The 26,965-nt window shown below is 48.1% G+C and overlaps 1 protein-coding gene across 1 annotated transcript; it reads right to left on the minus strand.

Moving 5' to 3' along the window:
- On the minus strand, window positions 1-25,151 carry Igfbp2 (insulin like growth factor binding protein 2). The gene is made up of 4 exons (XM_070017552.1): window positions 24,613-25,151; window positions 2,167-2,396; window positions 1,238-1,378; window positions 1-484 (listed from the first exon to the last, which is right to left on the minus strand). The coding sequence occupies exons 1-4, from the start codon at window positions 25,034-25,036 to the stop codon at window positions 320-322; spliced, it is 960 nt and encodes a 319-aa protein (XP_069873653.1). The 5' UTR covers window positions 25,037-25,151; the 3' UTR covers window positions 1-319.
- Window positions 25,152-26,965: the final 1,814 nt, after the last annotated feature.

Consider the following 26,965-nt stretch of genomic DNA (forward strand, 5'->3'; position numbering starts at 1 on the left):
TTATTTTTCCTTCCTTTAATCTTAAGCAAAAGAGACGCAGGGGTTCAAAAATAAAAATTTCTTTTCCCCCCCTCCCAAACCTGTCCCCGGCTTCCCCTGTAACACCTTCTCTCTCCCCAGGGGCAAGTAAAAGGGACACTAAACACCATCGCCAGCCAGGAAAAGAGGAGCAGGGGGGTGCCGGACTCGGGGCTGGTCTCTTTCCAAATATAAATACATGTGTCAAAACTCCTGGGAAATCCTCCCCGCTCACTGCCCAAGCACCCTCGATTTCTGCCGGTGTTTGGGGGTGGGGAGCCAGGCACTGGCTGGCGATGGTTTACTGCACCCGTTGGGCATGCGCGCCACCAGCCTCCTGTTGCTCATTGTAGAAGAGATGGCACTCAGGATCTCCCCGGATAGTGGGAGCTCCCTGGATCAGCTTCCCAGTGTTGGGGTTCACGCACCAGCATTCCCCACGCTGCCCGTTCAGAGACATCTTGCACTGCAAAGAGAGAGGAGAATGTAAAGAGCAGTCACCTGCTTTCCTTCCTTCACTCCACCTGTGGAGGCTCCCTGTGCGGCCTCTGCTGAGCCCCAGCCACACAGTGGCCCTTCTCAGCCTCGAGTATGTATTGGGAATCCCTCGAACATGTACCTTCATTCAGTAGGACTGGAATGACCTGAAATCCTGCAGGACTAAGATGCTACTAAGTGATGCTCCCGTCAGCGTGGCTGTTGTTGGCACCCAAAGACAAAGAAAAGACTAAGCTTCCACCCTCAGCGAGGTCTAATGCAGTGGGGGACCTAGTCTATGGGAACTGAGCCACAGTAGAAGGGAGAAAATCCTCCTATTAGCCACTGTAAACCAATATATACCCCAAGCATTCAGCTTAGATCTAATATGTAGATTGACACGAGCCTCAACAGCTTGTGAGTGAGGTACCATTATCTCAATTCACAGACGATAAGCCTGAAGCCCAGTGTGGTCAACTAACTTGCCCCTGGTTACCAAACTAGTAAGAGGCTCCCAATCTGGACACCAGGCATAGCTGGCAGTTGACTAGAACAGATCAGCCCTGGCCTCAGGACATAGAGAAGTCACGGTTGCCATTCTCAAGGTCAGGAGAAGCCTGTGTCTCGGCTCAGCTCCCAGGCCTCCGAGGATTGACTGAAGGGCAGTGGTGCAGAGAACAGGTAGACCAAGGCTTAGGGCTGAGAAGGAACTCCTCCCGTCCAGGCTGACACCCGCACTCACCTGTTTGAGATTGTAGAGTCCATGCTTGTCACAGTTGGGGATATGCAGAGAATAGAGGTGTTCCAGGGGACCCCGGTCATCCGGAAGGCGCATGGTGGAGATCCGCTCCAGGACCTGGTCCAGTTCTTGCTGACAAGGGGTCTGTCAGAGAGGACTCGGGGTGAGAATAAAATAAGCCCACAAAACAGAGCCCTGATGCAATCTCAGAAAGCAGGGGGTATGACCAGTGACAACTAGCCTAGTGAACTCATTGTACCCAGCTCACCCCTAAAGACCGTCACATGGATGTAACTTCCCTCCAACTGTGGCGAAGGCCTTCATGGGTCTAAAGCCTATGCCCAAGTCCATGGCCCAAACTCCATTCATCGCCACATTCCTACCAGGGCCACGTCCTGAGCTAGGAAGGAAAGGGGGCAGGTCAGTGCCAAGAGCACACCACAACACGGAGAATACTTCTTCTCCATCATGAAGGTTTGGTTTTTATTCTGTTTTCTTTTCTTTTTGCTGTGCCTGGGGCTTGAACTCTGGGTCTAGGCCCTATCCCTAAGGCTTTTGTGCTCAAGGGTAAGGCTCTACCACTTGAGTCACATCTGTCTATTTGTGGTTAATTGGAGAAAAGAGTCTCACGGGACCTTTCTGCCTGGGTTGGCTTTGAACTGTGATCCTCAGATCTCAGCCTCCTGAGAAACTAGGATTACAGGTACAAGCCACCAACAATGTGGAGGTTTTATAAAGAAGCGATTACAAGAAACCCTGTGTCCATCCATTTCACAGCCAGAAATAACTGGGTGGTCCAAAGACCACTAGATACTTTTGTGGCTGCTTGGTATCCAGTGAATCAGAATGGAATGCCCCTTGACCCCACCCTAAGTTGTGAAAATCCTGTTCTGCTTCCTCCTCCTCCCTGGACAGACCAGACCTCCACTGACCCTGGCAGGTGGGGGCCGAAGCTTCTTGGGCTCCTCCAGACCAAGGTGGTGTTTTCCACCTTTGCCCATCTGGCGATGCTGCTCAGTGACCTTCTCCCGGAACACAGCCAGCTCCTTCATGCCCGACTTGAGTGGCTTCCGGCCAGCACTGCCCCCACCTCCCAACATGTTCATGGTCCCATCCACGTGGTTCTCCACCAGACCACCCTCAGAATGGTCATCGCCGTTATCTACAGAGAGAAAAAAAGAAGCACTCCAGGTCCAGTGTCTCACAGAGATGGGGCCCTCTGGACTCTTGCTAATGAAGATGGACATGACAAAGAACATAGAGGATGGACATGACTGACGTCTCTTGAAAGCCAGTTGCACACCAGAACCTTTGCTTCATTAGTAATGGGTAACCTAGTAGTCTCACAGCAACTCTTAGCTGGGAATTGTTGGTAACATCCCCCAACTGTTCTAGATGGAGAAATTGGGGATTACAGAGCCCAATTTCCTTGATCAGGATCCCAAACCTGCTTAGGGAGAGATCCAAGATTTGAACTCAGAGAAGCAATAGGGATTCCACTCCGTTCTGGCCCCATCCTACCGGCCCAGGACAGGGTGAAGCATCTGCAAGGCTTTCTTCATATGGAATGAGTCAGTCCAGTACCTCCAGGTTCAAACACCGCTAGTGTATGTTTAAGTCCTTCATCATTGATGGTCTCAACAGAGCAGATTAGGTGCCACTGAGCCCAATGAGACATGGCATGGGTGGCAAAGGAGTGCCAGGTGGGAGAGACACCTGCCAGACAGGAACAGTCCCAGAATTCCCCAGCACTCCTCATTTGCCAACCTACCACTACCAGGATGTTCCCATAGTGCTTTGTTAGAGCACCAGCCTATTGATGGCCTCCAAGTCTATCTGTGCAGTGCACCCTGAAACCCAAGAACAACAAAACTTCATTCAGTAGTTTCAGCTTCTCCCCGGGCTAGAAACTTCATCAAGATATCTGTCCACAGAGCATCCATTAAGTCTCCTTAGATTTTCTTTTATCAGTATTATTACCATCTTAAAGTAGTTGTACAAAGGGGTTGCCATTCGACAAAGCACTTCATGAATACAAGGCGTCTTGATCGATGTCACCCCTTTCAACAATTCTCACCCATCCCTCTCAACTCACTCTTTAGACTTTTCTAAAACCTGTTGTGTGCTCAGGTCAGGTGAAGAGGACCTTGAACTCAGGTCCTAGCTACCACAGATTCATTGGTTGATACTTGTCTAAGGGAGGGTGAGAAGAGAGGAAACACCCCCCAATCAGCCCCGCCCCCACCCTGCCCCAACTCCTATAGACACACACACAGGGGAAAGCAGAGCCCCAGATCACACCACCCAGAACCACACACCTACTGACCCCGAGATCTGCAGTGTTGCTATTTTTTCAGCCTATCTTGCAAATTCTCTTCAACATCTTACAGTCTCGATCACAAAATAGAAGTGCAACTTAAAATATCGCTATATGAGGGTTTGAGGCCAGGTACCTATAGATGACAGCCCCTGGAGAATTCAGGAAATGGTGGGGCTCTGTTGGACCTCTCCCTGGCCATGTTGTGTGGTGGGAAGAGCAAGCACTGCTGTTAATCGTGTGGTGTTTGTTCAGCTCAAGTACAACACTGCGAGCTGTACCATGGCAGCATCTGCTGCAGCATCCGTGGGTGTCCCACAGTCCTTCGAACCTGCAAACCTTCAAGAGCAGCTCTTGTCCCCTCCATTCCTTTCCCACGGGGCCTGACACCTGGCCTCATGTCACCAGCTACAGAAACATCCACAACAGCCTCACCAATTAAGGTTGGTGTACTCAGGTTAAATCTCAGCCTTGCCTCTTTATCGGCATATGTTTCTCAGCATATAGCATTTGTTTTTCTAATGGTGCATGGCAGAATAACAATAGTTCTTTCCTCATAGGGCTCTAGAGAGTAGGTGTAAGCATAGCAATTCAAGTATGACTTGCAGTTGGATGCCACTGGTTCATGTCTATAATCTTAACTACTCAGGAATCTGAGATCCCAGGGATCTCAGTTTAAGGCCAGCCAGGGCAAAGAAATTCACTAAACTATATCTCTAAAATAACCAGCACAAACCAAACAAACATGACTAGAGGCATAGCTTACAGTGGTAAAGTGCAAGTACAAGACCCTAAGTTCAAACTCCAAGACTGCTAATCACACACACACACACACACACAGACAATGTCCACTACTTTGTGATGTGGAACAGGACTAAGACCCAGGAAGCAGAGGCAAACAAGACTGGATATCATAATAACTATGTCCATATCGATGCATTTTAATTTCTTGGCATTTTCTACATAAGAACCATCTCATGAAGAATTTTTGTACTTTATACCAACTGCTCCAGTAAGCCTGTTTTCTAGATACTTGGTGTCCAAAGTCCCCCAGAATAAAATCAGCAAAATTAAAAATTAATGAAGAAAAGTGAGGGAGGGTAGGGTTGGGAGGGGTAGGTGAGAAGGTTGAAAAGGGGTGACATTGATCAAGAGGCACTATATTCACAAACTGCTTTGTTGAGTGACAACTCCGTTTTACACTACTTAATGATGATAAAAGAAAAAGAGAGAAATACACGAAATAGCCAAAAACAGGGAGGAAAAAGAAAAATGGGGGGAAAAGACCCAAACACAATTCTAAGGACTTTTCACTCATGATAAGCAATACTGCACCCACTGAGGACCCCTGAGCACTTCCACGTTTCATATCCCAAAACAAGAAGTGTATTTACTGGTCCTGACAAACTTGGGACATCACAGAAGGGAAGAGAGTCAAGTATTCAGGATTAAAAAAGATTTCTTTCCAAAACTATTAAACTATGTGTTTAAATATATAAACCCTCTGGGATAACCGGGCGCCAGTGGCTCACACCTGTAATCTTAGCTACTCAGGAAGCTGAGATCTGAGGATCATGGTTCAAAGCCAGCCCAGGCAAGAAAGTCCATGAGACTCTTGTCTCCAATAAACTACCAGAAAGCACCGGAAATGGCACTGTGGCTCAAGTGGTAGAGCACTAGCCTTGAGCTGAATCAGAGCTGGGGGACAGTGCCCAGGTCCAGAGTTCAAGCCCCACAACCAACCAAAAAAAATAAAAAATAAATAAAAAATAAAAACCTCTGGACCTGGAAAATTCTTCAATTTAGAAGGGCTATCTCCCCAGGGTGCTGGGTAGCCTGGGATTCACTATCAATCAAGTCAAATTCAATGCTGTTTCAGCAGCCCCAGCACCACACACAGCAGGGGAAGGCGAAGGATTTAGCACTCAATCCAGGCTAGGGAGGAATCTTCCCCTACCAGGGTTTAATCAGACAAGGACCCAGCTCTGCACAGTCTGCCCCTTGAGATGGAAAATAACAGAAACCCAAGATCCCCAGGAGATTCACCATTCATCTGCCTGCCAGGATCCCCCAGAATGAGAATACCAGATCACCCTGTCACACAGCACCGGATTTCCTCAGTACTACCAGGTCCCCACGAGCTATCAGGTTACCCTCTGAGACTCAGTCATGAAGCTGTGCCTAACTATGAAGGAGACTATCCCAGCTTTCTGTAGATGGACACAGAGGTAGAGGACAGAAAAGGCTCAGGAAAATCTGAGATGATCCAAGTGAAGAAAACAAACAGAAAGTGTGCCAATGCCAAGAACTCTCTGTCTTCTCCCTAACACTAACCTTTGAGCCATCATGAAGGTTCTGGCAATCCCCATTCCCACTCCACCCCTGTCCTGCTGCCACTTCAGGCCCATCTTCTGTGCACCTTGGGTGGGAGGATCTCACTCTCCCTTGCTGCAGATACTGAAGAAGAGAAAGAAAAAGGTGAGTAGAAAAGTCCCCAACTGCATCACACCTTTGTAACCACCCAGGATCAAAAGGAGAAAAGCAAAATTCAAACACACAGTTGACCTGGCCTAAATCTGCTGTACAGGAGCCGGCTATCCCCTATCACAGAGCCTGCCCAGTTAGTCGGCTGCCAGCCAACAGAGGCAGGAAAGATTTCCCGAGACGTCCATAGCATTTCCAGGCTAGAAACTGTGTTCTGATCACTTGGGTAACTTAGAGCCAAGGAGAGCATGTGACAACGCATGCCTGTAATGCCAGTACTCAGGAGGCCTAGCCTAGACAGGACAATCTCAAATTCAAGACCAGCCTGGGTTGGTTACACAGAAAGTTTTAAACAAGCTAGAGGCTGTGTAACAAGATCCTGTCTCCCTTGTCTCTGGGAATCTGTTAGTATAACCATCATTTCTAGACTCTTCCATTCTGTGAGTGTGAAGCTCAGGACTTTCAGGCACTTGACAACCTGGGAAAAGTCCATCTCCTCTTCCCCTTTTACCTGTAAGCTCAGTGACCAAAACACAGGAAACCATCTTTTAGCTGAGTACTTGAGGTTACCTCAACATCTAACACTCAGAAGACTCTGCCAATTCTGGAAATGTATTTGAAGAAAACAGAGGGCACACTCAGAGCTGGGGATATGAATCAAGTGATAGAGGACTTGCCTACCAAGTGTGAAATCTTGGATTCAAGTCTCAGTACCATCTAGAAAATGTGTGTGTCTCTCTAGAAAGCATTCATAGCTTAGGTTCTTCAGGGCCAACCTATCCAGTAGGCACAAGTAAAGTGATTATAGAGATTGAGAAAATGTTTTCAACTATATTAATGTCCAAAGGGACAAAAAACACAACAAACTTTCCAGTAAAAAAAAAATGAATCCTAATACATAATGATGTATTTTATAAATAGCCAGTTGTAGTATGATTCCTAGGTGCTTTTGTGGAAGAAAGGGTCCACAAAGACCACAAATCTAGAGCCTATGGTAACTATGTGGTCAGAACTGGGCAGAATAGAAGTGGCTTCCCGTCCTGAGACGTCCTAGACCTCACTAAGGTAAAGGTCAGTTTGTCCAGCCTCACAGAGGCCACCTGGATTCAAGGATGTTTCATTCCATTCCTTTATTGAACTCACCACTGCAACAAACACAGCAATAAGATGAGGAAATCAAAAGGCCTGGCCTACTGACATAGGCTCTTTTTAGAGTCAATATAGCATCCATTTCTTTCTCTAGAACAGGCTTCAAGACTCAAGCCCCATGACCAATGTTGAACACAACTTAAAGTCAATGCAATGTTGTCTGAGTAGAGATCGGAAAAGGCAGTGGGGACTGAGCAAAGCCTGGATGACTTTTTACTAGTCCAAAGATATTCAAGAGTCCAAGTCCAAAGTATGATCGACTTAAGTCTAAATCTTAGCTTTGTAGTCTTGAACAAGTTACTGAAGTTCTCTGTACCTCCACCATTCATCCATTAAAAAATGAACAAATGGCATCCAAATCAGGGAGTGCCCGCAACTGTAAGCACCTCTGCAGGGGGCTCTTAGCTTCTTTTCTCTCCCCAACATCCCTCAACCCCAACTGGACAACTATCATCCTGATAATCAAGTCCCCCTCCCCAAACATTCTCTTATAGGTTATGGGAACAATCCACAGGAAAACATTCCAGATGTAGAATTCCAACTAGAGATGGAATTTTCCCCTCAGAACAAAAATGCCAACTTGCATTCTTTTCTGCTTAAGGGTTAGATCTAGAATAATATTTATTAAGCAATCACTTATACATGTAGATTAGCAGGCCACAGTGCAGAAGTAGCTATAAGACATAGTTCTTAAGCCAGGCACCAGTGGCTCACACCTGTAATCCTAGCTACTCGGGAGGCAAAGTCCATGAGACTCTTATCTCCAATTAACCACCAGGAAACCAGAAGTGGTGCTGTGGCTCCAAGTGGTAGAGTGCTAGCCTTGCGCAAAAAAGCACAGGGATGACACCTAGGGTCTAAGTTCAAGCCCCATGACCAACAAAAAGAAAAAGAAACAGTTCTTAGCAACCCAATGGAGAGTTGGAAAAGGCTTTGGCTTCTTTAGCTTGGATATAACTAACAGGGACTTCAAGAGTTCTTCCTATGTATTGGTAAGCTGAGCTCTTCTTCCCTATGCAGCAATACTGAGGCAGGGATGTTCACAATCATATACAGAAGGTAAAGCTTTTCCAAAGAGAACTGGGCGAGGCAAAAGCTGATCTCAGTAGCCCTGAGTAGAAAGCTCCCATCCTGCCTTAGTGACATAGCCCCATCTTTCTGTCATAGACACCTAGAAACAAGAAAGGGAATTGGAATGACAGGAAATGTAGGGTTGTGCCACTTTAGAGGTGGCAAACAGGTCCAGAAATCATGCCATCTGGCAGGCACCATCCCTGCCATCACCAAAGATGCTTCTCAATTGGTATGCCTCCACCTCCATGCCATACTAACCTACCAAGGAGACTGGGTAGAGGCTGAGATCCAGGAGAGAGAGCGAGAGAGCTTTGTGTCTACTTCTATGCCTTAGTACCTCATTTCCAAACTTACTTTGGGCATATACACCTCCCCACCCCAACATAACCTGTTCAATTGTAGCATTAACAATCTTCCTCAATGAATCGAAGTATTTGTGTTCCTCCAGGAAACGAAAACAAGAGGTTTAGTCTTTGTTGGTATTTTTTGTTTCCTTTTCTTTTGTATTGTTTGTTCATTTATCTGTCTTTGGGAGGATAGGAGTGGGCACAGAAATGGAGGGACAAAGAGTTAACAAATGCAGCTGTGACACTCACTAGATACTATGCAACTTGTGGGTGGGGATGGTAGGGAAAAATGGGAGACAGAAAGGGAAGGGATGACATTGTTCAAAAAGAAATGGACTCATTACCTGACTTGTGTCACTGTAACCCCTTTGTACATCACCTTTACAATAACAATAAAAATTGTTAAAAGGCATTTGTGTTCCATAGAGACTTACTCTCTCCTAGCACCATGTTCTGGACCTCAATGCCCGATTTGGATTCTTGACCCGTGAGAAATTCTAAAACACTCCTAGGAAAATAGGTCCCAAGAATCTAAAAGCAAACCCTAGTGTGGGATGGATGGGAGGCTCTGGTCTTTATCCAGGTTTAGAGAAAACAGGAGAGACCTTTCCCCGCACGACCATGCAGCTTCCTAAATGCTCAACACGTCACTTCCTATTCTGAAGAAATCCTAATCATTTTCCAGCCTCTTGAAAAATCTAAGGCTGGCTACTGCAGCCTCCAGGGCCTCACCTACTTCCACAGGTACTGGGCATTCCAAGCTTTTCAAGAACTGCTCTAGTACTGGGCCAGAGGAAGGGATGCTGGCTGCCTTCCTGATCCTACTCGGGCTGGGCTCAGAACTCACATGGCACCTTCCTTGTGAATTTCTCCTCAAATGCACTTAACCTTGACATAGGCTAGCTAAGCAAAAGAATACTAACCACTCTTCCCCTCCCTTCTCTCACCTCTTCTCTTTCCTCCTCCAACGGGGACCGCTTCTCCATCAAAGTCCATGGCCGTGGATAACTCATTCACAAACTCAAAACCGGCAACACCAGGAATTGAATGTCCTCAAGTCAAGCTTTGTCATTTACCATTCAACTATGATCTTGACCAAATCCTTTGATTTTTCTGAACTCTTAATATCTGGAATAATACTACTTAAATGATGGCTACTGCTTAAAGAGGATATACCACTTTATTAGCATCACTCCAATTTTCATTGTGGGCAAAATTAAGCTTTAGAAGAAATGATCTGTTTTTCCCCCCTCTTAACTTTATTTTATTGGAGGTTTTTGTAAGCATGTATTCATTGTACAAGGAAGATTTCGTTGTGACATTATCATAGTTGTATATAATGCACTCTATCAACCTTTACCCCCTCTGTTACTCTCCTACCCCCTTCTTGAAACCATTTCAACAGGTTTCCATGTTCGATTTTCATACATGCCAAGAAACTACTTCAGCCATATTCACCCTCCCTCGCCATCTCCATTATGAATGCTCTATTTCTTGAATGGGTAAATGAAAGATTTATCTACTAAGGAGGAAGAAGGTTAGGTGATACCTCATCTGCTGCTGAATGATCTAATACATTGAGAAAATAGTTATGACAAGTCTTCAGCACTGTCTCTCTTCGGGTAGTTCTTCTAAAGCTTGGTCCTATTGGTTAAATTCCAATTTTATTTTCTTTTTAATTTTGCAGTGCCAGTGATTACACCCAGGACCTTGCACAAGCTCAGCAAATACTTTACTGTGGAACTATATATACCCTCAGCCCTGTCTTTTAGTTTTTCTTTGCTTTATTCATTTATTTATTTTACTCATTATTTACCCTTTAAAGAGGTCCTTGCATCAGGTGAGAGTTTGGAACAGAAATGTGATTTTGTTTTGTGTCTGTTGTCCAGAACTCAAGAATTTGCACACAAGAAATACCCACACTACCACTGAGCCACATCCCTGGTCTGATTATAAACTGGGTGTTCCTAAATAGCCAAGTTCTCTGCCATTTGATGCAGAGACAAGATTGGAAGAGAGAGAAAGAGAGAGAGACAGAGAGAGAGACAGAGACAGAGAGACAGAGACAGACAGAGAAACAGAGTGAGCAGGAGGCAGTTTTTCCTAAGTGTCCTGCATGTAAGGGTAAACTAGCCAACACACACAAGAAACAGCTTTTGTTGGAGAGAATTTGAAGACAGGCCTTTTGGATGGCTGACGTAGCCACCAAACTCCATCTAAGTATCTACAATGTTCCCTAGCCCATCCTACCAATTGGCTGTTCAGTCCACATTGTAGGGAGGGAAGGAGGGAAGGAGACAGAAGTTATAAAGGAGGTCCTCTTTGTCTTCTTTTTTCAAGCTAAAGTTTAACTCAAGGACCATAGTCTGTATGGGTGAGTAACATGGTCAGTGCCTTCCACCACCTTTTTTTTTTCTTTTGTTCCCCTACTCCCAAAGATTAGAGACAACAGACAGGCAGCCAGCCCCTGGAAATGCTATTCTGAATAATGCATAAGGGTGCCTGCCTGTCATGACCCCGTAGGCTGAGCACTATTCAGTGGATAGATTCACCTACCTCTGGCTGACATATAGATTCATTCCAAATTCCAAATCCTGAAGCCCTGCTCCTTTCAAGAGGACAGCCAAGTGAAGCCTGACCTCTTTCAAATGCCACCATGTCTCTCCCATGCCTGTCACACTCTGGGAAAACTCGCCCTCAGCCAGCAGACCAGGAGTTCCACAGTAGAGGGCTCTCTCCTCTCAGAATTTCCTTGCGGAAAGACAGATACACAAGCCTACGCTTACTCACCTGGTGGCCATCTTGCAGTTCCCACGAAGCCTCATGTCAGCTGATTGCTGACGATCTCAGTAAACGATCAAGTGGAAAGTTGAGCAGGCCAGGCTTGCACATGTGAGAACGAGGGAGCAGGGAAGGAGGGCAGGAGCGCTCAACCCACTGGCCACGGAATTTCTCCTATACCTAGCCTCTTGGTGCATTTCCTTACAACACTAACTCACAGGTTAGTTCTTAAGTGGCAAGAAGAACATTGCTGATTTAAAATCCAGAGGAATCAAAGTCCAACCCATACTTCCTTTACTATTTCCAAGAAGTCCAGTGATGCCAGCACAGGGAGAGGCTAAGGCTGTCTTCCATGCGTTTATCTGTAAGCTGAGGCAGTTTAGACTTGAACCGTGGCTTCCAAACAAAGCTCTACCACCAGAGATCAACTGGAGAGCACACTGGAGATACCGAGAGCAAGCCTGGGTAAGGACCAAGGAACCTGTATTTTGAACAAGACCCTTCAAGCTGACATCTCTAGGGCCTTGTTCCTTTTGTGAGTCTGTCTCCTGCCTAGGTTTCCCGAAGAATGTGGAGACTCAGCCTCCCGAGTTCTCCCTCCTCATTGGCTTTTGGGTCTGTAAGAGGCCCATGTGCATGCCTGGACACATGCAGAGGGGGCCTTTCTTGGCCAGGCATCATGGAGATTTCTAGAGCATGCCCCTCTCTGCCGTCTCATCTTGGGCTCCCCCTGAGTGAGGAGAGACAGCACAGCCACTCTGGAGCCTCCCTGCCTGAGCCCGCTCTCAAGGGCTTGCTTTATACACACCAGGGTCATTCCTGGAATCCCGAAGACCTGGGGAGGGTCAGGGCTGAGGCAGACAGTTGGAGAAAACAAAAACATGCTCAAATTCAGCCCAGGTCCTCTGGGGCTCTGTGAGCCAAGCTGTCCTTGAAGAGTCAGAGAAGCTGATATCAAGACGGCAAACAGCACGATCAGCTTTCACTCCTTCCCATGGATCCTGAACATTTTCCCCGCCAACTCAACTTAAGCCATCCCAGAACCTGGTAAGGTAACCTAGTTGCTAAAGGTCCAAGTAAGTAGAACATGAGTTTGGACCACAGGAAATGTTAACAGAGAGAATGCACCTGACCTTGAAGTTCCTCTTGTGTCCACAAATACACTGAGCACATACACAAAAACGTTCATTACAGAGGTTTGTAGTTGTACACTGTCAGCAACTTGACCTGAAAGTATTAATATGTGAACAGATAAATACAATCCGTAGGATGAATGACACACAGCAGTTAGGAAAACTAGCTCCTTCCAGGGTCTATTAACATGAGTAGATCTCAAAAACCCAATGTTGAGTGGGAAAATGAAGCTTTCTATATACTTTTTTTGTATTTGTTTTCAGAGAAAAAACTTCACCAATAGGGGTCATTCCTCATATATAAATAAATTTTCTGATAAGAGTCATCCATCATACATAAACATGCAAACATATGCACATGTATGCATAATATGCTAATATATTCATGCCGATAATCTGTCATGTATATGTATACAAATCTGTTTAGCCAAGATAAATACTAAGTACTGCCTGTTAATAGACAAAACAATCACCATTTGAAGGTCTATGTGGTAGACTGGTATTATGTTGTTCTAAGTACATTTTTGCATTTAAAATTTTTTTTTCTTTTAAAAAAGTCATCTCTGAGCCAGGCACCAGTGTCTCATGACTAAGATCTGGGTGCATAGCTAAACTGGTTGTAGAGCACTTGCTGGCAAGCACAAGGCTCTCAGTTCAAACCTCAGTACTACCAAAAAAAAAGTTTATCTCAAAGCTAAGAGTAAAGTTAGTAAAACACTTGTTTGGCCTTAATGAGTCCCTGGGTTCAAGGCCTAGCGTTGAATTTCTGCTGCCCTTGTCAAATGGAGGGTACTGGTGATAAGTAAACTTAGAATGACCCTGGCACTCTACTGGCTGGAAGAGAGCGTAACAATACCCCTTCAATACCACCAGCAGATTTCAAAGCCACTTTCATTGGCTAATGCAGTGTTACCGGGGCAGCTGCCCACCAAGCATCCTTGCCGAGGGCTCCTTGTCAGAGGAAGAGCTGAGAAATGAGTGACACACTGGGAGAGGCAACTGACTGAAGAAGGGCAAGGAATGAAGGCAGCTCAGGCCAGAGAATGGAAAGCTATGGGACAAACTGATCCTGGTGGAAGCAGACCAGGAGGCAGCAGGTACAGAGCGGTGGGTGTGCCCACAGACCAGTGATAGCCAAGAGAAAGGAGACAGCTGCTGTCTCCGCAGGGACCAGAGAAGAAACCACTTTAAATAAAAACAGCATCAATACAAGTGACATGAGAAAGAATAAATGACAAATGACAGATGGGAAAAAGCTACCAACTTCCCCTGGAATCGTATAGGGGAGACCAGCTCGGGTGGATGGAAGGTGAACAACGTGGCCACCAAGTTTCCAAAGGCCACTTGATCAAGAGGATGAAAGACATCATTGGGGAAAACACCCAAACAACTCCACTTCACTGCCTTCCCACTTGTTAGCCTGAACCCATCCTCAGAGGAACAGAGGGTTTGTGGCTTCTCTTCCTTCGCTGAAGAACAGAAGCTTCTGGAACCCATGAGCTTGGTCTTAGCCTCTAGAGTCTTAATATTTTACTTGTGCAATAATTAATATTTTACTTGGACAGGAATGGAGACATTCTATGTGGTCAACTTGGTTTGTTTGTTTATTTATTTATTTGGAAAAAAGACAGTGACTGACGGAACAAATACCTACCAATTCTTTTATGCCTGTGCCTTTATTCATCATGCAAAATGACTTTTGTTGTTGTTGGGTTTTTTGTGTTTTTTTGCCAGCCCTGGGGCTTGAACTCAGGGCCTAGGTACTGTTCCTGAGCTTCTTTTGCTCAAGGCTACCACTCTACCACTTGAGCCACAGCACCACTTCCAGTGTCTTCTGTTTATGTGGTACTGAGGAATCAAACCCAGGACTTCATGCATGCTAAGCAAGTACTCTACCACTAAGCCATACTCCCAGACCAGGACTTCATTTTTTTAATAGCCATATATTCCCAGAGGGAGAATTGTAAGCAAGAGTAATATAGAAAAGATGAATGTGACCTGTGTGTGTGTGTGTGTGTGTGAGAGAGAGAGAGAGAGAGAGAGAGAAAGAGAGAGAGAGAGAGAGAGAGAGAGAGAGAGAGAGAGAGAGGGACAGAGAGAGAGAGAGAGAGAGAGAGAGAGAGAGAGAGAGAGAGGGACAGAGACAGAGACAGAGACAGAGAGACAGAGACAGAGAGACACAATAAATCATCTTTGTATAATTAATTTATGCTATTAAAAGAAGGACAGGGTGATGAAGATCTTCCCAGAGTCTTGGTCAAAAGGTTCAGATCAGTTTATCTGCATTAAATAGATACAATCCTTCTTGCCCCTTCTGGTATTGAAGGCATGCATTGCAGGTGGTATTAAGAACTTTTCAGCCAGGCACCAGTGCCTCACACCTGTAACCCTAGCAACTCAGGAGAGGCTGAGATCTGAGGACTGCAGTTCAAAGCCAACCCCAGGCAGAAAAGTCCATGAGACTCTTATATCCAATTAACCACTCAAAAATCAGAAGTGGCACTGTAGCTCAAAGTAGTAGAGCACTAGCCTTGAGCAAAAGAGCTCAGGGACAGCACTCAGACCCTGAGTTTAAGCCCTATAACCAACAACAACAATAACAAAAAAAAAACTTTACTAATATGCTGGCTTGCACAGCATAGGCACATGACCAGTGTTTAACTATAAGAAAAGCTGACTATGCTAAGAGCTTCCTGCTTAGAGAATCTTCTCATTGATTCTTTCTCACATTTTCTCTGGCCTCTTCTTTACCATCTAGGCCCATAGCAGTAAGACTGGTTAGGGGTAATGAAGGCAGCAAGCAGATAGTAGCCCATGGTAGGGAGGAAGGCCACTTGCCTCTCCTACAACCCATATTCAAACCACCATCCCTACATCGCAACTCTACAACATAGCTGCCAACCTCTCTCCCACCACCTTCCCTTCTGCCAGCCTCTTCTCAGTTCCCATAACACTGCCCCCAGTACTCCATCCAGCCTGACACACTGAACCCACGGGATGCAAAGGGAAATTTAAAACCTGCAAAGATGTCCACGATTGCCAGCCACACTCTCAAACCAGCACAAGAAGTGTCTTGAATATAAATAAGTGTCTTTAAATAGGTCACCATGCTTTTCTCTTTCTTCAAGGAAAAGTTCACCGAGTGTGTCTCATCTAATACTGCACACATCCGTCACCTTCTTTGGCTATGCTCTTTTGGTTCAAGAAGCAGCAAACCAACTACAGTCAACCAGCAGAGCCTCAAGCATGAATCCTCACTTCTGGGCTGGGACTCCCCACTGAACCCCTCAACCATTGATTAACCTGCACATCTTTAACTCCTTGCAAGCTTTCCAATACAAAGCTTACCTAGGTAGCTACACTCCTCACAGGACTCTTAAATGACCAATCATGACACATACGAGCAAAACATTTGCCTTCATCCTGGCTTGTATGTTGACACAGAAAGGAGAAAGGGGTCAGAGTGTGTATAATGTCATTTGATTATCTGAGTTTCTATGCCACATGACTTTGTTTCATTGTCAAGCACTCATATGAGGTTGATAATTCCTTATCCCCTTTTATACTTGATAATAAACAACCATGGAGTTGGAAGGGCAGCTACACAAAGGCACGAAGCCAGTGACAGAGCCAAAATTAAAACCAGGTTGTTTGGCTCTATAGTTTTTAACCCATCAGAAGGGAATCTAGTCACCAGCATTGTTTTAGGATAGGAAACCTTCGCTTTCTGCCAAAGGTCATTTGGATATTTATAACATCATGTCAAGATCATACAAAATGAGCAATACAGATAGATGGTCTCAGGCAGCCAACAAAAAAAGCATGGATGTCTTCCCAACATATGCCAAAAGATTTTGAGGGCCTTATATAGCCCCATAGGCAGAACATTACCCACCCCTGAAAGCTTCATTCCAGTTCTCCATCTCCCTAGGGAAGGAAGCCAATCATATGCCAGCCAATCCCCAAAGCCCGCCCACCCATCCCTTTATCCTACCTGGCACACCTTCCTCCAATGTTGCCACAGAAACCACCCCTTATGCAGTTATCCAACAAGCCACAGGCACTAGCTGGGCCCAGGGAACAGGGGAGCTGCCCTTCTCATTTTCTTAGCCTCCAGCACTTTAGAAAGCAAGGCAACTTGGCACCTACTCCAGAAGTAAAGATAAGCCTAAGAGAAACTTCCTGGAGAGTTGCAGAAAGAACTATTTTTGAGAAGTTATGCCTTAATGACTGCCTCCCAGGGAAAAGGAGCTTTTCTCTATAAATCACTGCTATTGTTTAAGTCTCATGCGACGACGACGGGGTGCTGGAGAACCCAGAGACCTATGCTGGCCTTGCCACTTGAACCTGAACGCAGCAGCCTCGATTTCTCCATCTGACAACTGTGAAGAATCCCAGGTTAAAACAGAGCGGAGGGAGAAAGCGTTGCAACAGCAGGGCGCTCTTTTAACAGAAGAAGGAGATACCTAGAACAAAACTATATTCATTGTTACTGTTTTATCACCCTTTCATGGAATACCCTTTGCTTACATGCCAACAAACATGTGTCTCCACAATCAACCTCAAATCCATGGAGCTAGGAACGCCCCCCCACCATTTTCCCAACTCATCTGGATGAACACACGCATCAGGCTCTTCTTGTCTTTTCCCTTCCCCTGCCCTCCCTCCCCTGCCCCTCACCCTCGACTTGCCAAGACCTTCAAGCGCTCAGTCCTCCTCCCTCCTCGACTTCCTGGCTCTGCTCAGTTCCTTGAATGAACACAGGGCTGACACACCTACAGCCGTCCACTAATTAGAAACCTCCCCAGGATTCGCTCCCAGCCAACTTCACCATTGCCTGCGGGCCAATTCCTCTGACTGGCAGCTGGAGGTCTGCCAGCCCCTGCCCCCTTCTCCAGTCTTCACTCCTGCCCTGCTTCCCAACAGCCAGGAGGGGATGTGGGGCTGGCAGCCAGAAGGTCTCCAAAGCTTCCAAGTGTCCCCTGCCCACCCCCCCTAAAAAGAATTAAGGGGAAGGGAAAAAAATTCCTCACTGTAGCCAACTGTATTTCTAGGGGTGCAGCTTTCTGAGCACGGTCTCCCTCCAATGCTTGACTGACACCCAGGCTGAGCCAGCCCAGATCTTCCCTGGCTTTGTTAAGGAAAAGGGGCCAGGGGCAAAGAGCCAAGGATGGGGAAGAGCATGGGAGATGGTCCACACTTGAGACAAAAAAAAAAACATCCACATCCTACATGTTCTGCTAATTACGGAGTGAGTGAATCCAGTTAATCTGAAAACCTGCACATCTCCCTGGGCCTACTGCCTAATCCATAAAGAGGTCTTTCTTGTTCCTTCCCCACCATGGAGGCTCTGGAGTATAAGGAGTCTATCTACCCTCGAATTCCTCCTGGCACATGCAATGCTGTGTGTCTACTATCCTAGGTTTCACCCTAAGTATATGATGATCCCAAAGACAAGCATCTACTTTCCCTGCTTTTTGAGGGCCCACCTGCACCAGATGCCAAAAAACAGTCGTCGTCATCATCATCATCATCATCATCACTGTGTACTCTCACAGGAGGCCACGCAGGGGGCTTTCTGAAGCCCCAGTGCCCAGAAAACTCTCCCAATCAGATATACCCATGGAGGTCCCCACCCCAACTCTGCACATGGAGAAGCTTGCTTGCTCACTTTCAGTGGTGAGGTCAGCTCTGGAGAAGATGTAGTAAGAAGTCGCCATCTTGGAAAGAATATCAAGTTTCTTTGCCAGGATTTTGTTCAACTTCCTGGCATCCTAGGCTCAGAGATGCCAGTCTGAAAGCACCATATTTCTGGTGCAGGGACCCATCTTTCCAAGGTCTTCACTGGCTTTGGCCACTGAAAGTACCAAATGTGTTAGAATCACTTCAATTAGTTCTTAACCCTCTAGGTCTGAAGCTTGGGTCTTAATGGGTTTCCTCTAAGGGCCACAGAGGGTAGCCCCCTGCCCCGCACCCCCAACATTTGCCTCAGATCATCTCTAGACTCAGACAGCTAAAAGGCTGGGTTCCCCCAGGCTGGCTGGCCAAGTAAAGAAAGGACCTGACCCTGCCACCTGCTTGTGAGCAGCAAAGACAGATCTCTTGGGCCATCTCTGTCTCCCAAGTGTATAAACTATATCCCCCACACAGGATGCGGACTCTAAAGTACATTCACTGCCTAACTCAACCATAAAAATAATGCAAGCCAGACTTGGGCACTGGTGTCTCACACTTATATTCCTGGTTCCTCAGGATGTTGAGATCTTTGAATCAATGTTTGAAGCCAGTACAGGCAGGAAAGTCTTTGAGACTCTTAGCTCCAATTAACCAGCAAAAAGCCAGAAGTGATACAGCCTAAGCCTTGAGTTGAAAAAGCCAAATCCACAAGGCCCTGAGTTTAAAGTTCTAGTACTAGCATACACACACACACACACACACACACACACACACACACACACACACACACACACACACACACGAAAGCTAGGAAAGCTAGCTAACCTTAAACAATTTACTATCAGCCAGATTTAAAAGTACAATTTCATTACCTCTTCCACAAAGGGGCTTACTACAGTTCCAGGAAAGTTGGTAAAAGAAATACGGATACTTCTTCTTCACAGGTAGAGAGAGGGAAATCTAGTGACTCACTACCAAATGCTGAGCTTTTCATCTATTTGTTCTTTTGACGCATATACGCAAAGTGTGAGACCCAGTAAATCATTTTCTGATTTACAGATATCAGGCAGAATAAAATAAACCTCTTGCATCCAGTGACTAGAGGCAGACACCTAGGATGGGACACTCCACAGATGAGTAGAACCACCTGACTTGTCTAGTTTGGGCTTCCTCTTAAGGACCAAGCATCAAAAAGATGGCACTTGCTAAGATTAAGGCAGCTAATGTGTGCTGGATACTTTCCATAGTGACAAGTCGCCCAACACACACCCCAAGAAGAGGGTAAAACCATTCCCACTTCACTAAACCTGGCCCCTGTTCAATACACACATTTTTGACATAGGCTGCATTGGAACCTGGTCAATCACTGAAAAGGCCAAACTGCTCCAGCCATGAGCTGCTGTCTTCCTGCTCTTTGTTTGGTCCAGACACCCCATGACTCATCTGTCTTGTGTCTTTCTTGTTTAACTACTGCATGTTGGCCATTTACATTTTTTAGTCTCCCTAGTTCTAGGATTTAGGTCTGTAAGCAGTCAAGAAAAGTCGGTTGCTGGTGGCTCACACCTGTAATCCTAGCTACTCAGGAAGCTGAGATCTGAGGATCATGATTCAAAGCCAGCCCAGGCAGGGAAAGTCTGTAAGATTCTTATCCCCAATTAACCACCAGAAAACCAGAAGTGGTGCTGTGGCTGAAGTGATAAGGGCACTAGCCTTGAGCTAAAGAGCTCAGGGACAGAGCCCAGGCCCAGAGTTCAAGCCCCGCGACTGACAAAAAATAAAAATAAAAAAAAGTCGGGAAAATCCAAATAACCAAAAGTTGACAGTGATATTCTGTAGGCCATCATCCATCACCTGCCTATGGCAACTGTCCAGGCACAAAACTTCTGACCAAAAGATTCAAAAGCCTATTGTTGCCAACAGTCCAATCCCCGGCTTAGCCATGGAAGCAGAAAGTTAAGAAGACAGTAGGCAATCAGGTGACTCTCTCCTTTCCTTCTTCCTTCCTCAGTTCTTCTAATGAGAGATAGGGGTATAAACCTTCCCTTCCCCCAGAGGGGAAGATAAGAGACAGGAGACCAAGCAGGAGAGGCCATCAGTTCAACAGGACAGATGGGGGATGACTGTCTTCTGATGGCTGCCTGCCACCTTAAGGAAAGTCCAGCCAGAGAAAACAAAGAGAAGCGGAGGGGCCTGGAACATCTGCCAGCCACATCGCTAGCTCCCCTGGAGAAGCATAGCATGACCTCCTCTTCTGTGCCTTCATTTCAGTAGAAGCAGCTCTAGAAATAACCCCTGCCTTCGGAGGAAACTGCCCCATCCTTCAGCCCACAGGAGTCCCTTCCTGTTCCCAAGCTTGGCTCTGGCCTGGGCCTGCCAGTCCCCCAGCCTCCCCATTCACAGACTTGAGTTTTGTTGAACATTCCTGTCACCATCTCCAAGTCACCTATGCACCAGAATCCCTCTGATTGCAGCCAATGTATTTTCCATGTCATACTTTGTGAGTCCTGTCCATGTTTAGCATGAGGTAGGTATTCCAGCTGGCCCTATAGTGAGAGAGGCACAATCCCCACCCCCGATAATCTACAGCACTTTAATAGGACTATTTACCATGAGTCTCCTAACTCAAAGGAATTCTTTACCTGGATATTTTATTTTAAAACGCAAAGCTAAGACAGACTAACAGTGAGAGCACCTGAGCATCCATCCTCCCACTGCCTGCCAAGAAACTCAAGAAGACAGTTAGGTCAAGAACAATTTTATAGGTGAGTTTTCCCCCCAGTTGCTTAACTCAGAGCACCTTACCCTGATTTTGTAAGGTCTGTGTAAGTTTATAACAACTTTAATGTCACATTGGATCTTTTTCTCCTGCATGCTTTCTTCCTCAAACACCTTGTCTGCGGAATTGGTTCATTATTACCACACAAAGGAAACCACCCAGGAATGGTTTAGAACTACACAGGTCAATAGGTAACTCCAACCAAAGACCCTCCTCACATGCCCTACCACCAATCCCATCCATACCTTCCCTACACCTCTGGCTGCTACAGCCAGGGGCCAGACAGGATACACTTGCATACGGTGCAAATGCCTTTCCGGTCACCTGGATGACCCTGGCCCAAGGCGGAGAGCCACTCACTGCTTAGTCTCTTAAGAAACTCCACGTGTGCCCCAACAGGTCCCCTGAGCAGCAGGGCTCAGCCCCCATCTCCTCCAGGCTAGCAGCTTAACAGAGCCGGTTTCCAGTTCTGTCCAGGAGGGGGGGAGGGGAGGCGGAAGGTAATGGTGTTAAAACAATCAGCGACAGTGGGTCCCACTCATTCTGGAGTCTAAGTCTATTTTATGACTTGGAACTCGGTATGCAAATTTATGCAAGACGAGATGGGGAGCAGTACTGGGAGCCAGAAGTCCCCTAGCTTTCTGGCCCACCCCACCCCCTTTTTATTTTTGAGCCGCTGTAAATCAGGGCCTGCCTTCTTCCCCTGCTCCCGCAGCAACTGCAGATGTGAGACCTCCCGCTCCTCACCCCCAAGCGGGCCAGCCTGCCTGTTGGCTCTGAGACTCTGAATGACTGCACATTTCTATAGTACCTTTCTATGCGCACAGGGCCAGACAGCCACTTGGGCGCCCCGCCCCTCCACATAATCCCCAGCATTGTAACACCCCCGGGGAAGGAGGGGAGATGCCAGGCCTGGATTCTGAAAGGACCAGGCCTAGCCCAAACCCATCCCCCTCCCCAACTCCCCTCCCCCAGCCCCCAAGTAAGGCAGACTGCCTACTCTGTCACCTCACACACCCACATACTTTTAAGATCCGGACTTTTGGCAGATCTCAGGGACCTTTCATTTGGCTTTCAGGCCTCCCCACCTCTACCCAACCCCTCCTCCCCAGTCTGACTTTTCAGTGTCTGTGAGCCAACCAGCCCCAGCCCAACACCTCCCCCCTGCCCCCCCCAGACTCCCCCCCCAAGCAGAATGGCCACCATCCACTCACTTGCTAGCTCGCTCTATCCGTTGACGTGCCCACCCCCAAGCCCTGCATCCGTGCCATCCCCAGGAAGCCAGCAGCACAACCCCTGAGTCCTGGGAACAAAGACAAAAGAGCTAGCGGCAAGGCCGGAACTGCTGGGGTTTGCTGCCTTGAAATAAGAGGGTATGTTTAAAATTCTCAAAAGCAACCTGCTCAGAGAGGAATGCCGGCTATGGGGGGGGGTGCGCTCCAAGGAGATGAGCGATGGACAATGCTCAATGCGAAGGTCTAGGTTGGGGGAGGGGGGGACACCTCAGAGCTCAACAGCCTCTAGACTGCAACTCCAGTCCCTTCCCCAGTCCAAGACCCTCTCCCACAGACTGGCCCACAACTTCCATCCTTGCCCACTCTTCCGGCACTCCATAAGCCTAGGTTTCTTTCCACAGTACCCCCTTCCCCAGCCTTAATGCGCTTTTACCTCTACTCCTTACTTCCCCTACTCCCTACTTCTGATTGATATCCCCTCTTCCAGACTGGGACCAAAGAGAAAAAATGTGGGAAGGCATCCCGTGCCTTAGGTAAAGCCTGAGGAGCAGCTAGGGCAAGCTGGTAGGAGTCCCATAACCAGAGAGAAAATCCACAGTGACATTCTTCCCATGAACTCACCCCATTGTCCTCCAGCTTCCCTGACAACCCCTCCACCCCCTTTCAGGCTGCAAGGAAGAATGGGGGAAGGGAGACAACTTCCCACATCTGTCGCCTGCAAAGAGACCTGAGAAGCAGAAGAGTTGGATTTCAGGCTCAGAGTGAGCCATGGTGAAGAACAGGGGAAAACGCCATAAGAAAGAAAACACATCCCACTTGATGAAAATGGTCAAAATCCGGTGGCTTCTACAAAGCCAATGAGAAAGTTCCTCCTGCTGTGGAAGATGTTTAGTTTGCCTGAGTTCTGCTCAGAAAGTGCCCCAAACTGCACAAAGCCTCTGGGATGGACTGTGGGGTGCCAGGGGGGATGGAAGAGGAGGGGGGCGGGGAACGGAGGTTGCTGGATTAGGGGAACAGTCTGTTTCTCAAGGAGAGGACTTCTGCCTTTTTCCTTTTAATTCCTTCCGAAGAGAAGACAGAGGAAAGGGTTAATTGCAAAGCCAGCCGGGAGGAAGAAGAAAGGAACGGAGGGGTTCCTCTCAGAGGAAGCCCTACCTTGCTTTGTACTCAAGGTCAAAATGTGTGAGAGACGCAGAGGACTGTAACCCTGACCCCGAATTCCATACCAAGGAAAACAGGGAAGGAAAAAAAAAAAGAAAAGTAGAGTTCAGAGGTAAGGGGAGGAGGGTGCTACCAAACAACTAAAGCAACAAGAATGTCTGCACTTGTTTGTTTGTTGTTCATCTCCCCTCTCCTCAGCTCCAGAAACTTAGTGAGGCACACACGCTGGCCTTTTACACAGCAGCAGGCCCTGAGACTAGCTCTTGTCTACAAGGGGAGAGACAATAATCACAGCTTCCTCTAGACCAGGGGAGAGGGAGGATTTGTAATAAATAATAATAATAATAAAATAGTAATAACAATGTCTTTGAAAGTGAACTCCTTACAACCTGATTGCATCCCTCAAATAACTTTTGGAAAGGGATTTAACAAAGAATCCCCAAGCTCCCCCGTTTAAGGAGATGGCAAGAAGCCCCTGGGTTTAGTGGGGAGCAGGGGACGGAGTGTAATGCTCACAGAAGAGTCGTGGCTGTCGCTCTCACCCCGACTCCTCCAGCCCTCAGACCTGGGGAGCAGATAGATGCCTGGCCGCATGGCCTGGCCGCCCCTCCAAGAATGCAGCTGATGATCCGTCTTAAGTTACACAGACCCAATTATCAGGGTCTCCACCTTGCGCCTCCCAGGAACCCTCTCTCTCCCTGTTGTTCTGTTCCGTTTCCATCTAAGAGTGTTGCAAGAGCCCCCATTTCGTTCTCGAGGTGCACTTCACCCCCACAAGGCGCCAAATGCTTCCCCTCCGCCTCCCAAGCCTAGTAAAAGGCAGGGTCCCCTTCCCGGTGCCGGGGCCTCCGTCCGAGGTCCCACCCGGACTCCTCGAGGGGTCACCTAACTCAGCCCATGCCGCCCCCCCTAAAATAAAGCCTGAAGTTCCTACGGCCCAACAGTAAATCCCCGCACAGAACAGAAGTCGGGGGATGCTCCACGCGGGGAAGAAGTTCTCTCAAGCCAATCAGTAGCCAGGGCTCTTCCTTCCCCCTTCCCACAGGTCTGCCTTTCGGGGTGAGGGTTGTGGGTTCCCGTTCCCACTAATCCCCTCCAGGATCGAGTCAAGGACTCCGCTTTCTCTTCTCTACAACAGACCCCGAGGTCGAGCGGCGCGCTCCTACAAAACGGCCGCCCGCAGCCCTCCAAGTTTTACCCCCCCACCACACACACACACCTCCAGCCGTCCCGGCCCCGCGTTACCTGCCACCTGGTCACGGCTGGGGCTGGAGTCCTGGAGCTTCTCGCAAGTGCCCACGCCGTTGACCAGCGACTTCAGGGGCAGCTCGGAGCCGGGGTTGGGGTAGCAGCGCAGCCCCTGGGCGCAGCGCGGGGTGTACACCCCGCACGTCTCGCCCTCCAGCCGGGCGCACACGGAGCAGCAGCCGCAGCCCGGCTCGCGGACCAGCTCGGTGCAGGGCGCCAGGACGTCGCCCGCTTCCCCGGATACCGTGAGCACCGGCGGGGGTCCGCAACCCGCCAGGCGCTCCGGGGTGCAGGGCGGACAACGGAACAGCACCTCGGCGCGCACCCCGGGGCCGCAGCCACCCGCGCCCAGCAGCAGCAGCAGCAGCAGCAACGACGGCAAGACCAGCGGCTGCGCGGGGCCGCCCAGTCTCGGCAGCATGTCGGCGGAGGGGAAGCGCAACACACACACACACACACCGGCGGGCGAGCGAGCGGGGCAGGTGGCGCGGGCCGGCGAGCGCGGGAGCCGCCTCCTTCCCTTCGCCTCCCCGGCACCCGCCGCCGGCTCCTAAAAAGCCTGCTTTCTCCCCGCCCCCTTGGCCTTCTCCCCTCCCCCTTTCGGAGACCACCCCCTTCCTGCCCGCTCCCCGGCGCGCGGGCACGTGCTGGCGCACACGCCCACCCGCACGCCCCGCCGCCCCGCCCCACCCCACCCCGGTCCCCGTGCGGGGTCCGCCGGGCCTCCTCTCCCCGATCTCTCGCCCCTCTCCAAGCCCGGGTTCGCCGACGCCCCGGGAGAGTTAAGAATAACTTGCCAGTTTGGGTTTGGAGAGGCGGGCGTGGGAGTGAGGACGAGCCGGGCTTTTGTCTCCTGTTCGGGGGTCCGCTTTGGGTAGGACTTTGCGCGCTTTCCGCAGCTGCTGGGGAAACACACGGACGCCAGGCCCCGCCTTGACCTTCCTTGCTTCAGGTGGATCTCACATCCGCCCCCTCCATCCTCCGGGTACCTACCCTTCACGGCCGGACAGATTGTTTGGAACAATAATGCTTGGATGAGTCCTGGGCAGGGTCAGAGCCAGGCTAGTTCTCCCCCTCCCTACCCCCAAACCCCCAAAAATGGAACTGTCTAAGTGCATTTTCTGGACACTTGAGAAATCTGCTCCTTCCTTCTCCTCCAACCCCTGCCTCCCAAAGAAGTCTTCCAAGACGTAGGCCGCTGCCCATAGATCTGGAGGCTTTTGCTGTGGCAGATATCCCAGTACACCCATAGGTGAAAGTCCGATTGGATCTCCTGGTATGAAGGAGCCCGAGATCAGGGTCAGCTATCGTCCTCTCCAAAAGTACAGGTGGACAAGTATGGCCTTCATTGGTTTATTTACTCAATCATCTGGCCAAGTTGTCCCTCCTCCTCCCCATTCCCCACCGATCAGTCCAACCTGGACTGGACTGGTAGTGACCCTGACAAAGAAAGACCTTTGTCAGAAAAATTCCATCTCCTTTTAATTTTCCAGCTCTTCCGGTGGCATACCTCTTTGTTCCATTCTTTCTAAGTAACTACTTTTATTACATGGTCACCTAACCCTTGAAGGTTAGGTCTTTTTGCCCCCAGTCATCTAATGCATCCATGATCTTAAGAAACTAAGAAGGGAAGAATTGAGGAAGAGTTTGGTAAGAGAAATAAATAACTGCTGTTAGAGGCTTTAAGGAAGAGAACTATTCGGGTGGAGAGCTGATGAGTTTCCTGGGAGAATTGGAATTGAAGCTTAGAAATCCACCAGGGAAAGTGGAGGATTAGCAGGGGCACCTGAGCACAGGGTCCAGCCAAACCAAAGACAGGGAAAGGGGGCAGTGAGGTCGAACACTGGAAAGTTCATCCATCCACTGCCAGAGAGCCTGAGGAAGCTGTGGGAGACTGGCAGGAAATCAGACAAGTGAGAGTTTGGCATAATTTGGCAGACAACAGTGACAGTACATCCATGTATGTACAAGTAGAAGGGTGAAATAGAACGGAACCCAGGCAATCTAGAGTTGTGTACAATACAGAAAGAAAAAGACACAAGCTAGTGCAGACGCTATATCACCCTGCCTTGGTATGTCCTGGTGTTGCAGACCTGCTTCCAGTCACCTCCACCTTGGATGTACTCCTTCAGTGTAGAGACAGTGTCTGGCACCACACTGCCCTTTGGAAATCTAATATAAACTACATTACTACTTAAACTTTCTAGGAGTCACATTAAAATACAGTAAAAGAAATAGGTGACATTCATTTTAATACTCTACTTGAACTCATTGTAGCCCATACATTACCATTTTAATGAGTAATCAATATTTACAATTATTCATGAGAGATTGAAAATTCTTTCTCTTT

The sequence above is a fragment of the Dipodomys merriami genome, unplaced genomic scaffold, assembly GCF_024711535.1.
Source record: "Dipodomys merriami isolate MVZ:Mamm:240054 unplaced genomic scaffold, mDipMer1.0.p SCAF_1, whole genome shotgun sequence".
NCBI classification, from domain to species: domain Eukaryota; kingdom Metazoa; phylum Chordata; class Mammalia; order Rodentia; family Heteromyidae; genus Dipodomys; species Dipodomys merriami.

Bases quoted from the DNA above. Each gene is read 5' to 3' on its own strand.
- Igfbp2 (XM_070017552.1), bottom strand. From the start codon at position 25,036: ATGCTGCCGAGACTGGGCGGCCCCGCGCAGCCGCTGGTCTTGCCGTCG. The intron at 2,397-24,612 runs GTAACGCGGGGC...TTCTCTCTGTAG, and splicing joins CAGCCGTGACCAGGTGGCAG to ATAACGGCGATGACCATTCT. The intron at 485-1,237 runs GTGAGTGCGGGT...CTCTCTTTGCAG, and splicing joins GACTCTACAATCTCAAACAG to TGCAAGATGTCTCTGAACGG.